The sequence below is a fragment of the Rhinolophus sinicus genome, linkage group LG02 (assembly GCF_036562045.2).
Source record: "Rhinolophus sinicus isolate RSC01 linkage group LG02, ASM3656204v1, whole genome shotgun sequence".
NCBI lineage: Eukaryota > Metazoa > Chordata > Mammalia > Chiroptera > Rhinolophidae > Rhinolophus > Rhinolophus sinicus.
In genome coordinates, this window is record NC_133752.1 from 54,735,283 (window position 1) to 54,750,708 (window position 15,426).

The 15,426-nt window shown below is 36.7% G+C and overlaps 1 protein-coding gene across 1 annotated transcript in view; it reads left to right on the top strand.

Annotated features, from left to right (window-relative positions):
- Positions 1–969: 969 nt before the first annotated feature.
- The window catches only part of CCDC158 (coiled-coil domain containing 158), a 51,372-nt gene continuing 36,915 nt past the window's right edge, over positions 970–15,426 (top strand). Inside the window, exons 1-7 of the mRNA XM_074324810.1 lie at positions 970–1,039; positions 5,763–5,980; positions 9,396–9,505; positions 9,621–9,948; positions 10,851–10,927; positions 11,775–11,885; positions 12,481–12,595. Coding sequence (XP_074180911.1) covers positions 970–1,039; positions 5,763–5,980; positions 9,396–9,505; positions 9,621–9,948; positions 10,851–10,927; positions 11,775–11,885; positions 12,481–12,595 — 1,029 coding nt within the window. The remainder of the gene's footprint in view (positions 1,040–5,762; positions 5,981–9,395; positions 9,506–9,620; positions 9,949–10,850; positions 10,928–11,774; positions 11,886–12,480; positions 12,596–15,426) is intronic.

Consider the following 15,426-nt stretch of genomic DNA (forward strand, 5'->3'; position numbering starts at 1 on the left):
AAACACTGCTTCTTTGAGGGTGCTACTTCTGGTCCCCGCACACTTTGAAGCCATTTAAGGCATAACCAGTGCTGTGAACTATCAAGTTCCAACCTGTGCTTCATACCTTGGCTTTTATTTTTTACTTTCTGGAATGAATTTGTCTGTCCTTCCTCTCAGCTCTCTGCTCCCTCTGCTCCGTTTCAGCCTCTGCTCTCCCATTCTCCATATCCAGAGGCTTGCAGTGCTGGTAGGTAGACTGTGGGAGAAATTTTGAAAAAAATTTTCCTTCTGCTTATAGATAATTTGAAGTTTGTGGCATTCTCTGTCTTGTAGGGATATTGGAGGTGTGGAGTCCATGTGGTTTTATTTATTTATCTCCTTATTGATTTTATGGTTGTTTTTAGAGGATGAGAGGGAGATTTGGAATCAGGCCACCACCATTGTTCAAACCAAGATGTTCCCTGTTGGCCTGATATCAAAGAAGTTTTTCAACTTTTATTAATGATTTCCAGTTTGCTGATTCATTAATTTTTTTTTTTTTTTTTTTACTAATTTGTGACATTTTTACTAAGGAGATATTTTCTTCCGTGATTTGATAATGTAACTCTATGAGAGAGACTTGAGAAAAGAAGAAAACTCTGCCACAAATCAAGAATGTTAATTATAATAATAATTAAAGTATTAGTTTTTTTATTTTCAAGTTTTCTTTAATAAGCCAGTTGGCCATCAAAATCAACATTTTTTACAATAAGATTCTATTCACTTTTTTATATAATAATGAAATATTTCTGTATAAATTTTTTCCTGGTGAAAAATTATTACAACACTTCAAATATGAACAAAGTCAGTTCCTCTTCAATGAATTTATTTCACATAATACATTGTTATTAAAGATTGACTCCCTATCTTTTTTAGATAAGAACTAAAAGAATCAAACGGGGAAGTATTCATATTTTGAGACTCTAAGAAGAGGTAGCAATATTTAATATGGAACAAAAACCTGGTGAATCAAATAATGAAGATCATTTATCAAGTAGTGGCATCACATCCAATGGAGGTATGTGTTCTTTATAAAACAAAATGGAAAAAAACTAGAATTAAGCAGTCTTCCTAATACTCATTCAAGCTGCTGTTTTTTAGTATGTTTTGGTTTCAACTATGCAGGGTGCAGACCTTGGCCATGAATGTTTACCATGTTGTTTATAATTTTACTTTTTGAGGAAGAAATTGTTTAGTCTTTTAAAAATAACTTACCTTTTTTTTAAAAAAAACATGTTTACATTACTTTTTTGACTTAAAAATTGTTTCTATGTTGAGGCACTTCAGCACATTCCATGTTTCCCTAAGCACCTTCTCTTCTATCGTCTGCTCTACGCCAGAATTCTGTATCATTCTAACTTCTTTTCTCCTATCCACCCCACACCCAATCAGGAACTAAGTCCCGCTCCTTCTATTCTCAAAAATACCTTTTGAATACATTTCCCCCCTCCATTCCCATCACTACCATCATAGTTCAGGCCCCCATCACCTCTGACTGAAATTATTTCAATCAGAAGATAGCAGTCAGGAAAACAGAAACAGGTGGACCTTCATACAGGGACTTGGTAAGTGGGATGTTGAAAAAGCTGAGAAGCCTAACGGGATGAGACCACCCAGAGATTAACAATGGCAGGAAGCTGCTACCCATCTTAGGGCTAGAAGGACCATGAGAAAAGGAACTGTTGTCAGAGCATAGAAGCAGGAGCTAGAACCACAGAGGGCTGCCTGCAGGGAGCTGAAGCCACCTCCGTCAGAAGCCCACGTGCAGTGGGTGGTGGGGAGCAATATCTTACCTTCTCCCCTCCTCCTGCCCTATGCTCTTTCCGCCAGCACCTCCCATGGTGAACCTAACCAGGAAACAAGTTGGGAAGGGAGCCTGGGAAAAGTAGTTCACACAACACACAGCAGAATAGGGGAAGGACAGCATGGATTTTCTGATTGTCAGGAAAATGACCTGCACTGTCCTGACTGCTTTCTCTGTCTTGTCTCTCTCTCTCATCTAAAAGAATGCATCCAGAATTTATTCTCAGTTACAGGCATACCTTATTTTATTGCACTTTGTAGATATTGCTTTTTTTTTTTTTTAACAAATTGAAGTTTTATGGAAATCCTGCCTCAAACAAGTCTATGGACACCATCAGTAGGTTCAGATGATGGTTAGCATTTTTATCAATAAAGTATTTTTAAATTAAGGTATGTACATTGATTTTTTTTACACATAATGCTATTACACACTTAGTAGAGTACAGTATAGTGTAAATATAATTTTTATATGTGCTGGGGAATCAAAAAATTCGAGTCATTTTATTGCAATATTTGCTTTATTGTGGTGGTCCGGAACCAAACCTGCAACATCAACGAGGTCCGCCTGTACAGGTCTGTTGTCTTACTGATTTGCTTAAAAACCTTTATTTTAGCACTGTTGTTTTGTAAAAACTTCCGCTGCTTAGGATGCTCATGGCATCCTAAGACATCATTGTCACCTCTACCATACTATACCCATCACCACTACCCACTTCCACTAAAACACCTCATATCCCTGTATCCCTCAAACTCAGCATGGGCACTTAGCTCATGGGTTATCTCTCCCTCTTCAGGCACGTTGTCATCCTGTAATATCATTGTCCTCATGGATCACCCATTTAAGATCTTAGACTCACAGATTCTTGACCTTTTAGTTCTTATCATTTTGACCTTTACTGTAGCCACCCACTTTCCTATGTTGGCTTGGATTTTATTACCAAGAACTATTGGACTTCTATCCAGCCTCCTTCCTATTTTCTAGTGCTCTCATTCCCGTATTCCTCCCATGCCTGTTTTTCTGCCTCATGAAGGTAGTAGTTCTCAACCATGGCCCCATGTCAAAATCACTTTTTGACATTTTTAAACATTTAAATGGCTTAGATCCATACCTGGAGATTCTGATTCAGTAGGTCTGGAATGGAGCTCAGGCACCACTGTTCATTTTTTAAAACTCCCCCAGTGACGCTGATTTACAACAAAGGTTGAGAACAACTGTTTTAGATTCTGCCTTTCTCTGCTAAATTGACAACCTCTTCCTATCTTCACTTTCTCTTGTATCATTCATTATTCCAGCCAATCACTTGCCAATATGCTCAACTTCCTTTTTCTCTTCTGTTGCACTCTTATAGGAAAACCAGTTCTGTTCAGGCAGACTGTCTTCTCTGTTTTTGTACTGGGGTGGTGGAAGAGTCTGCTGGAGAAAATACACAAACGTGGATTTTCCACCGATTTACCACTTCAGTCATAGTCTCCCATCTCATCTGGGTCCTTGATGCTGCTGAGGAATCTTTCTCATGATCTTAGTCAGTTCTCTCTCCATTTTCCCACAATAATTATTTCAAAATTATACTGTTCTCAAGTCCTTTACCCTCCTACCTCCTTTCTTACTTTCAGAGAGCATCATTTCCTAATTGCCAGAGAAAATAAAGCTGTTAGGCTCATACTCTCTTACCTTCTCACATCCTGCCCCTAAGATCCACTATTTTTCACCTTCCATGCCTCTTTCCTTCATAGCTCAATGGAGGAGGCAGCTTCTTAATTTGCTATCTAAGCTTTATTTCCCATTCCTGCTATCGCCTCCTTGGCCTCAGGTATTTGGCTCCAGAATCTCTACAAAATCTCTGCCCCCCTCTCACTCTATCTTCAGTATCTTCCTGTATTCGCATTTATTCATCAATATAAACATGTTCAATCTCTCCGAACCTAACAACACTAATGAGTAAATATAACAAAACAAAAATAAAAGTTTTTCCTCCACCTATGCCTTTCTCATTTTCTCTTTCTTTCATAGCTGTGCCTTCTGAAAGACAAGATGTACTCAATGTCTTCATAAGTCACCAGCCTTATACTCTGCAAATTACTGCCTTCTGATTTTTGAACCCAATATTCCAATGAAATCACTCTGGCCAATGTGACTAGATTTTTCCCTTTTTAGCTAAATCCAGTGAACTGTTTCCTTCCAACATTTTATTTTGAATTTTTCCAAAAAGGTAGAACATTTGAAAAAAATAGTGCATCAAATAACTTATATACTATTTGTTTGGCTGTACCAGTTGTCAACATTTTATCATATTTGCCTTATCTCTATACCTATAATTTATATTTTGCTGAAGTTGAAGGTATCGTGATTCTTGCCTCAAAACCTGAACATGTATCTCCTTAGACTAAGGTTGATTTCCTACATTCCCACATTATTGTATGTAAGTCACAAATTATTTACATTTCTCTCCCAAGAAAGCTCTTTTCACACTCAAAAATTACATTTACTCTCTCCCAAGAAGGCTCCTAACAATCTGATCCCATTACAGCATCAGCTTAAAGACCAGAATCACTTTATCTAAATGAGATTCAGGTATGGATGAAACTCTTACTTGTAATTCCTTAAATATAGTTTCATGAGTAGAGTTCCACTTAACATAAAGCCATGTGATACCCAACATTCAATCATAGGCAGGCATAGGCTAACCACTATCCACAATCCTATTCAAAAAGGTGAAAACAGGAAGTACATATGTCCATGGCAATTCTGAAATCCAGCTGGGCAGCACAGGATGACCATTCCCTAATTAGGCCTCAGGCCTGGGAATTATTCTCCATGGTTCTTGGCTCCAGCCTCTGGACTCCTGGGTCTGACTGTGAGTCCTTCCTTTTGTATGAGGTAGCATATATTTTCAGCTGAGCAGTTTTCTCAGACTGCTTATAGAAAGGCCTCTTTTCATTTCACACTGTCTCTGTCCCTCAGTCCAAGCCAGTGGTGTGTCTTGAATACAATTTTCTAAAATCTTTGGGTCTTCTGTGAATCTTCCTGGGTTTCACTTCTTTTGTCTTTCCTTTAAATATTGGTATTTCCTCAGAGTACACGTCTTTCTCCTCCTCTCTATACATTTCCCCTAAGCGATCCCATTGATTCCAAGGATTCACTGGAACTCATATGCTGAAAATTCCCAAATGCTGATCCCTGAAGCTAAACACTCCTGAACTTCAAGTCCCTGTACAGTATTTGTAAATCAAACATCATTACTTGGAGGTTGCTGAAGCCCAAAACTTTGCACATGTATTTCTCAAATCCATGCCTTTGTGTCTGTCTATCACCACTGCCTCTGCTTTAGGGCATACTCTTGACAGTTCTTAGCTGAATTATTGAAAGTCGTCTCCTACTTGGATTCTCTACCTTCAGTTTTATCCCCATCAAATGCATTCTCCACACCAAAGCCAGAGAGCTTTTTCAAAACACAAACCTAGTTATATTAATCCCCTACTTTCAAATCCTTTAATGAGTCCCCAGAGCTTTCAAGATGAAATCCAAACTCCTTGGCATGACCACAGCGCCCTGCGTGAACTGTCCTGCATCTTCATTCTTACATCTGGCCACTACTTTCCTTTCACCCAGAATATGCCATCCTGTCTCAAGCCTCCTCGCCAATAATTACTGTGCTCCCACTACCTGGAATACTTACCTTTCCTCTTCTCCTGCCCTCCAGACTAATACTTCAAGCTAATTCAGCTCAAGTATCCCTTGATCAATATCAAATATAATTCCCTCCTCCTTAATCTGCTCCTCCTGTTTTTGTTATGAGACCTTCACTTGTCTATTTGCCCCATGAGACTTTGAGCTCCTTCTTGGCTCAAGAAAGGAATCACCTTGGATAATGTTTACCACAAAATTATTTTATTAATAAGTAATTCCTAAGTTAATTAATTATTTTTTTAATATTTAGGTTCTTCAAGTCCATTTTTTATGTCATCTGTTCGTGGTACAATAATTGAAAACACATCTTCAACTGGGACTTTCACACAAATTCCTTTTTTCCCTAAATATGAAGTAGAACTTGATTCTCACAGGAAAGTTATTCCTTACCCTGGAAAAGAACACATCGAACGTGTTTTGGAAGAATATTCACATCAAGTCAAAGATTTGCAGAAAAGACTAAATGAAGTGAGTTGCATTCTTTTCTTTCCATACCTGGTGCCATTTTGGAAAGACAGTGAGGCACATTGCCTTGGAATAGAACCCAAACTTTCTGGAAGAAAACCTTAACAATGGGTTTATTGATTAAATTTGTTACTTTGGCCTATGCCTTCTATTTCAGCATTAAAAATTGAGCTGATAAAAAGTCTACATACCTATTTTCTTTTGTTAATTCGTCATAATGCTTTGCTTTAATGGTGTAATTTTTTTCCAGTTTTATTAAGATATAATTGACATTACAGCATTGGATAAGGTGTACAGCACAATGATCTGACTTATATATATCACAAAATGATTACCATAGTAGGTTTATCATCTCATGTAGGTACAAAGGAAAAAGAATAATTTTTTTTCCTTGTGATGAGAACTCTTAGGATTTATTCTCTCAACAACTTTCATATATACCATATAGCAGTGTTAACTATAGTCATCATGTTGTATATTACATCTCTAGCTCTTATTTACCTTATAACTTGAAGTTTGTACCTTTTGATCACTTTCCTCCAATTCCCCTTCTCCCCACTGCCTGCCTTTGGTAACCACAAATCTGATCTCTTTTTGTATGAGTTTGGTTTTTTTGTTTTTTTAGATTCCACATATAAGTGAGATGATATGGTATTTGTGCTTCTCTGTCTGACTTATTTCACTTAGCATAATGCTCTCAAGGTCCATCCATGTCGTCACAAATGGCAGGATTTCCTCCTTTTGATGACCGGATAATAATATATATGGCAACTTCTTTATTCATCCATCAATGGATAGTCAGATTGTTTCCATAATTTTAGCTATTATAAATAATGCTGCTATGAACATCGGAGTGTAGATACCTCTTTGACATAGTGTTTTTATTTTTTTTGGATATATACCCAGATATGGAATTGCTGGATCATATGGCAGCAATTTTTAATTTTTTAAATTAAATTACTTTTAATTTTTTGAGGAACCTCCATACTGTTTCTCCTAGTGCCTGTACCAGTTTACAATCCCACCAACAGTGCACAAGGGTTCTCTTTTCTTCCTACCCTGGAGAGGGTTCCAGCAGGCTCTGAGATGTGTGTTAAACTGGATGCCTACCCCTCAGGCCAATACTTTAATATAAGCAGGTAAGCCTCCTTCATTTTAAGTCTGGGCACGATGGGCTGCCTTTGAGCTGGGACCTGGCGTGGGTGAGTTTGAGCATAGCAGCCCTTTAAGTGACTTTTCTCGGAGGGTCCCAGGACTTGAGCCTCGTTGGTTTTGAAAGTTAGATGTTGTGGGGACATGTCTCTCAAGTGTATATCTTAAGAGTTGGGATGCCTGATGTGAAGTTTGAACCCTTCATGCCCCAGGGAGAAGCTCTGGGTTTTGAGTTCCCTCCTGGGTTTGTGACACTGTACTTGGGGTGGGGTTTATGGCCAGACTGTGTCCCAGCATCTTCTACCCACTTCAATGTGATTTTCTTCTCATTTGCGCAATGTTAGTCTTCATTCAGCCAGCCTTTAGGTTTTTCTAAAAGAGGAAATTGTTCCAAATGTAGCTGTAGACTCAGTGTGTTCGTGAGAGGAGGTGAGTTCAGTATGTCGCCATCTTGAATGGGAACCTGTACTCTCTTGTCTTTTTGATGATAACTATTCTAATAGGTATGAGGTGATATCTCATTGTGGTTTTGATTTGCTTTTCCCTAACGATTAGTATGTTGAGCATCTTTTCATGTACCTATTTGCCTTCTGTGTGTCTTCTTCGGAAAAATGTCTATTCAGGTACTTTGCCCAATTTTTAATCGGGTTACCTGTTTTTTGCTTTTGAATTGTATGAGTTCTTTGTATATATTTTACATTAACCCCTTATCAGATATATGATGCGCAAATATTTTTTTCCCATTCCGTGGGTTGTCTTTTCATTTTGTTGATCGTTTCTTTTGCTGTGCTTATGGTGTAATTTTAATGAAACTTGAATATCTCAAAATGTTATAATAAATGATATTCATCTATAATTATAATTAATAATTGGTTTAGGCCTGATGTCCTGCTATCATGATACCTGGTTTTGCTTTACAAAGCGGTGGTAGGGGGGTAGGTTTTTAGACGTACGAGTGTATACATGATAGTTAACTAGTGTATAGAAGTTATTTCTAAAAACTTCAAGTGGACCCTGTGGAGAATCACGGTGGTTTTAGTCAGCTTTACAATTGCATGTTGGGTCCCAGTAGTCTGAAAGTCAAACTTACCATCTTCTATAAAGGCATTTGTGATCTAAGCTCTCCCTGTACATTGTAGCCTCTTGTGCTTCCTGTTCCCCATATGTGCCCTCCATTCTGGCAAAATGAAACTACTTGCTCTTCCTTGCATGTACCATACTATTCTAACCTTATGCATTTGCCCAGGTCATTTCCTCTCTTCTACCTTGTCTGCCTGGCAAATTCTTATTATCCATCAAGACTCAGCTCAAGCATTTCCCTCTGAAGCCTCTAGATGGTAGTAGATATATTTTTCTTTAGACAGTTCCTGCCTTTTGTGCACATGTCTGTTATACTATTTAGTACATTTTATTGTATTCATTAGCATGTTGTTCTACCTCATCAGTCTGTTTGAGCACTTTTAGGAAAAAAACATACAACTTTACTAAGTGCTGAAAAAAGAAATCCTGCTCCTACTTCATAGCTGTAATATCAAATTTTTCTGCAATACAAATTTTTGGAAGTGTTCTTCCATTATTGCATTATCTATCTTTGTTTCTTTGGATCTTTATTTCCGGTGTTTGCTTATTTGTTTAATTTTGGTCTCTTTATTATTTTATAATCTTTCTTCAAGTGCTCAGTGGTTTTGGCTTTTTGTTCATACTCAATGATGAACAATAAAAAAAATCTGATGGTAAGAACTTGATTGCTCCACTTTGGAATAATTAGATGGGTATCAACTGTTACATGGGAGATCCCTCAGTGCCTGATTTTAGAGATCTTTGTGGGTTTCTTTGTAGTAGAACACTTTGATTTTTGGGTAGTGGTTGTCTGCTGTCAAGTATTTTAAGTGGGATGGTTGGGGGTTGACTTTTCCATACAAAATTTCAACCAATTCTCCTGTCTGTTCTCAGGAATAAAACTTATTTATTTCTATCTCTGTCTTGAGCTAGAAGTAAGATTTGTTTTAGAAACAAACCACAAAAAAATGTTTTGGTTGTAAAGTAGAGAATGGATTGAAAGGGGGCAAGCTTGAGACTGTGATACTAGTTACTGTATTCCAGTAATCTAGGTGAGAAATGATTAATTAGGCCTGAACAATGGTGAAGAAGGAAGGAAGTACACGTAAAAATAAATTAATGATATATAGTTTTTGGAAATGATTTGCTATAAGGCAATATGTTCTTCTAATGAAGACTAATTTGCATGACATTTTTATTTTTTCAGAGCAATGAATTGCATGAGAAACAAAAGTTTTACTTAAGGCAGTCAGTCATTGATTTGCAAACAAAACTTCAAGAGATGCAAATGGAGAGAGATGCCATGGCCGACATCAGGTTGGGATTTGTTACCTGAAATTATTTTAAAGTTTTACTCTTTGTAGTATAAAACTACTTGTGTGAATATGAGTTTTATCAATACTTTTTTTTTTCTCTTTAATTTGTTTCATAGACGAAGGGAGAGTCAGTCCCAGGAGGATTTAAGAAGTCAGCTTCAAAATACAGTTCATGAACTGGAAGCTGCCAAATGTCTTAAGGAGGACATGCTGAAAGACAGCAACTCACAGATAGAGCAGCTAAGAAAAATGATGCTTAGTCATGAGGGAGTGCTTCAAGAAATCCGATCAATCCTAGTTGACTTTGAAGAAGCCTCAGGCAAGAAAATATGTGAACACGAAAGCATGTCTACTGTCCACTTCCGCAACATGGGCACAGCTATTAGTAAAATCCTAAGAGAACTAGACACAGAGATTTCTTATCTTAAAGGGAGGATATTTCCAGTAAGTGGTGAGAACACTACTTCAATTTTATATTAAAATTGATTAAGACAATAGTATTAGGTGTATAATTTTTAAATTTTTAAAAGTTCTCATTTTTGTTCTCTAAAATAACAGAAGTTATTTCCACAGTGATCTCTCTTAATAAAGGGAACTAATTTGATTGGCCTGTATAGCTTCGTGAGAGAATAGAGCCAAAGTAAAAGTGTGACTGGCATTAGGGTTCTTGGGTTTCCCAAGATAGAAATCAAGAGGAAACCTCAGAAAAATTTCCAGACAAAGTTTATTCAGCTTATGCTTGAACACAAGGGAAGCAGCACAGAGGAAAGGAAGGTCCTCTGACCTGCTCAGCGGATGGCTCTGCTTGGCTGCCTCTATAAGCTGGGAACAAAGTGGGTTTGTATGAAATGGCAGGCTTTTTGAAAGTGGCGGGCTTTTTGAAAAAGGCGGCTTTACCAGCTACATTGCTTGGTGACTACGTTGGCGCCTGTGCTGTGGGGACAAGATGGCGGACTGCTCATTATTGCTACCCCAGAAGGTTGTGCAGCTGTCAAACCTTGATCGATCAGTTGCACATGTGGAACAGTGGTTTTGACATCCAACAGGGAGTAAGTGGTTAGAAGGGAGATAATAATCAGCTAGTTTTTCACTGTTGTGTGGGGGGTGAAGGGGTGGTGGCATTCTTGTGGTCGGCGTGTCTGCATCCCTCCTGTCTATTGGGCATTCCTCTGGACCCAAGTCCCTGTGCTGTCTTAAAAAATCTAATAAAGAACAGTGATAGCATGTATCTGATTTAAGTATTCCGTTTGCATCTTTCTAAAGCCTTCCTTCAGTTGGAAAATCTCTAAATTTTCCAAGCTTTGGATTTACTAGTTCCTAAATCAACATCTCTTTCTTATAACCAGGTAGAGGATCAGCTTGAAGCCCTGAAATCTGAATCACAGAACAAAATAGAACTACTTCTTCAACAACATCAAGATAGGTACATTTCTGACTGAGGTATAGAAAATCACAGAAACTGTACCACAAGTCTCCAATCTCTCATTAGCAATTCCAAAATCTAAAAAGCTCTGAAACACAGTTTGTTTGTTTTTTTCCCGTAGGTTTGTGGCAAAGTCTTAAAGAAAAAAATTATGACACTGGTTAAAACAATAGAAAAGACTTTATTCAAAACTATTGAAATAGGAGTTTGCTTAGAGAGAGATCAGGCTCAACTCCTGGTAAAACAAGGACAAGCCAGGATGCATAGCAAGGAGCAGGGTGAGGGGGTGATTGGATGGAAAATTACAAAGGAAACATCAAAGGTGGGAGGATTCTCACCAAACTGACTTAACAAGGTTCTTACAAAGCCTAGGCTGCTTATGAAGGGGTTAGAGGAGGAGTGCCAAGGTCAAGGCCTAGTTGAGAAGACGGCTCAGAGGAGCCTGACCAAAGTTTGGCCAAGGAAAGTGTCTTTGTCACTATTTGTTGGCAAAAACTCACCTGAGCTAATGGAAAGTTTTTTATAGTCTTTATGATTTACTGTGCATATTTTAAAACCTGTTGTTGCATTAGTAATATGTTTGGCTTACAGGACAATTCCCTACATCTCTCTAGGGGTGTCATATAATATATAGTACTTATAATTTATGAATTCCAAAACCTACCTGGCCCCCAAAGGATTTGGATAAAGGACCTAATTTAGACACTTGTCAAAAAAGAGGAGCACATTCAAAACCAAAACTAAATGCTAAATTTGAGTGTTGAAAATCATTAATTTTTAGAATAATTCATAGTCAGGTAAAAATCTTCTCTATCAAATAGTAATCACCACATTTTTTTTCTTATAGGATTGAACAGTTAATAAGTGAACATGAAATTGAAATAACAGGACTTACTGAGAAAGCTAGCAGTGCTCGAAGTCAAGCCAATAGTATCCAAAGTCAACTGGAAATCATTCAGTATGTGTATCCTGGGGGGTTGAAATTGATAGTCATTAATCTTCTTTTTTTTTTATTGATTTCTGTTCTAAGATCTTTTTAAAATTGCTTAATAATTGATTTTACAAAAAAGTAAAGGTCTCTTAACATTCAAATGAATAGAAAAGATTACTTAACATATAGATAATATTATATCAGAAGTATTCTTGCAAGTATTTGGGCCTCTTGGGATTGGATATTTTAAATATTGTTCATTTTTCAACTGATAGGCTAAAACAGACACACACACACACTATATATATATATATATATATATATATATATATATATATATAAATAATTTTATAATTTGAGCTTGTGTGTTGAAGCTTTTTATACGGACATTTTCAATCATAACGAAAATAGCATAATGAACTCCCATATACATATTGCATAGCTTTAACAGCTAACATTTTTGAGCTGAAGATTTTAAGAAGCAATTTTGAAAAATAAAAGACTATTGACTTAATGCCATGTAAAATAACAGGTAGAAATATCTGAAAGCTAGAGTACCCTTAGTATCACACTTATTCTTAGTTTGCTATTTGCTTTTATTCCTCCTTTAACCCATTCTTAGAGAACAAGCAAGAAACCAAAATTCAATGTATATGCGTCAACTCAGTGAACTGGAATCTACTGTTTCTCAGCTACGTTCTGAATTGAGGGAAGCCAAAAGGATGTATGAAGACAAGGTGAGCTTAGATTTTGCTGCTCTGCTTCCAGAGGCTGCTATACACAGAATCAATTATACAGTTTTTAATACTTTATTTGAAAATGAGGAATCAAAGTAATCATTTCAAATTAAAATAAGATGGATGCCAAATAATTTTTATTTAAATTATTCACTCAAATTGATTCATTCTTAGAAAAAGTTTTTTGCATATTTTAAATTTCTAAAAAAATAAAGAATGAGGCCATTTAAATTATTTTTACAATGCTTCACTTTAGCAAACACTTCAGTACCAACTGGTCTCCTACCACTCAACACTTTAGGCGCCTCCCTCCTCTCTACTTCAACTCCTACTTATAAATCATTGTACAGCCAGCAAACTGAATTAACTTTAAGATCAGTTTAAATAAAAAAATAATTAGGAAGCTAAATCTTTATCTCTCATAATTCCTCTTAAAAACAGATATTAATGAATATTTTACATTCTGTTGGTTTTTTGTTGTTGTTGTTGTTCTTTCACTTTCCATTGCTAAAGAGAAGCTGTTATCATTATCATTATCAACCATTTTTCTAGAGCTTAGGTTTTTGTTAGAGTTTCAAGCATTTATAAAACAATAGAGACCCTAAAAAACAAGTAAAGAGCTACCATTCAGAGGAGCTCATCTTCGTTTTTCAAACCCCGTGAAAAGGATGATCAAATACCTGCCTGTTTGCTTGGGACAGACCAGTTTACACCTGCTATCCCAGTGTCCTGTTTTGTGAATGCCACTTTCATCTCCAAAGTGTCCCAGTTTGGAAGAGAAATTCCATCTATAGTCATCCTACCTATAAGAGAACCTACAGTTCCAACTATCACTTTTAGCAAATTTCTGTCACCATAGTTTATGGGGAAGAAATAGAGATAAGGAAGCTGCCAGAATTCCTTTATAAAATTACCCAACTCTACAGAGTAATAGTACAGTAAAAAGCTCCTTGTGGCAAGAGAAAATTTAATATTGCAGCACTAATTTTTCTACCATTTGCCCTCATTTGGGCAACCCCTCATTTAATTACCACTGTCACCCTTATGCTGGCCACAGGAGGGTGCTGTTTCTCCTGGGTGCTCATTTCAAGCATGGAATGTAAGACCTTGACCTTAATTCCCTGTGGCATAGCTAAAATAAGGACGGAAAATTTAGACATGATTTTACTAAAGTCTAAACAATTAAGAGTAACATGAAACTATATAATCTCATTATGAGATTTGGATCCTCTACAGCAGTGGCTTTCAAACATTTTGATTACTATCCACAGTAAGAAGCAGTTTACCTTATGATCTACTACACACATACAACTGAAGCAAATTGCACAAAACAATATTTACCCCATTACATATGCTGCTGGCTCTTTTCTGTTCTCTTCAGATGCTGATTTTGTGCTCACTAAATTGATTTCCTGATTCACTAGTGGTTTGCAGTGTGAATAACACCGCCCTACTAAATCTCCTACCTTCACTCAGCCTAAATCCTTGTGTCAAGGTCGACCATTTCAACTGCTGCCACCTACAAGTAGCCTTAAGGAACTTTAGACTGCTTAAAGCCTAAACCCAAGAAACAAAAGCCCAGAGAGAAACATTTATTCTTTTCTGTTTCTCTGAGGCCTGCTTTTTGTGTTCTAGTGTTGTTGTTTTTCTCAAGACGGGCTTTTCCCTTGAAGATTGATAGCAGGAATGTCCACCTCATTCTGGGCAGACCAAGCCTACACAAAAGGTCTTGATCTCACCCTGCAGGATGGTCATGATTTCAGCACAGCATAGTGTGAAAGGATTCTCTATTACCCGGTTCTAGTTCAGGCAGGAACATTTGAAGGAGTGAGCACTGACAATCTGACAGCAAGAAAGGAAATAGAAGATCTGTTGTGTTGTAGTCCAATACAATAACTGATATCATCATTACTCAAAACATTTTGAAAAGATTAAATATTCACTGTTTATTGACAAATTAAACCTTTTGAAAAACCATGAAGTACTAAATAACACTCAACTCACCTATATGTCTTCCATAATTTGAAAATGTTATAGCTTTCTATTGTACTGTTGCTTGGAAAAGATGAGCCCTTCATAAGCTATCACCCATTGTTTGCTAATTTGCATATGGTCTGATATATAACATCATACTGATCAACTTTAAATTTGGGCATGGTGGGCAATTTTAACAAATACTGAAATATCCATCTAAACAATACAAAAATATTTTTTGAGTTTTCATAAAATTTATCTCTTTGGCATTGTAGAAGCATGCACTTCAGATGAATGACTGCAGACTTTTTGTTATGAGTGTTTTGAGTTCATATAGATACACACATAGTATTAGAATCATTGTCTGATTTTGCTGTAATGTAAACAGTGAATTTTGACAATCTTAAGCAGTCAACATTAATAGAAATAAGGGGGGCATATCTGATTAATTAATTTTAATCCAGATCACTGAGATTTTTAACAGTATATTGAACCTAATCAACTTGGCACCTAGTTGATGGCTAACTAGGCTCTCCTACTAGTAACTTCCTTTAGTCAGAGAACACTGAAAGATGAATGTCCTGCCATGTTTTTATTGTAATGAATTGAATATGGAATCTAAAAACTGCAGATTCTTCTGTTTAATTTCTTTCATTATCATGTATCTTGACTTTACATTGCTAAAGTCTATTAAAACTTTAAAATCTATTTTATCTTCCACTGTTCAGTGCATATGTTAGTATATACTGTCCAAATAACAATGCGGATAAAAGCATCAAAGAAAATAATACATAAAAGCTGTGATTCGAAGTGAGATTTGTGGGAAAAGAAACATAAGGGTGTGTTGATATTACACA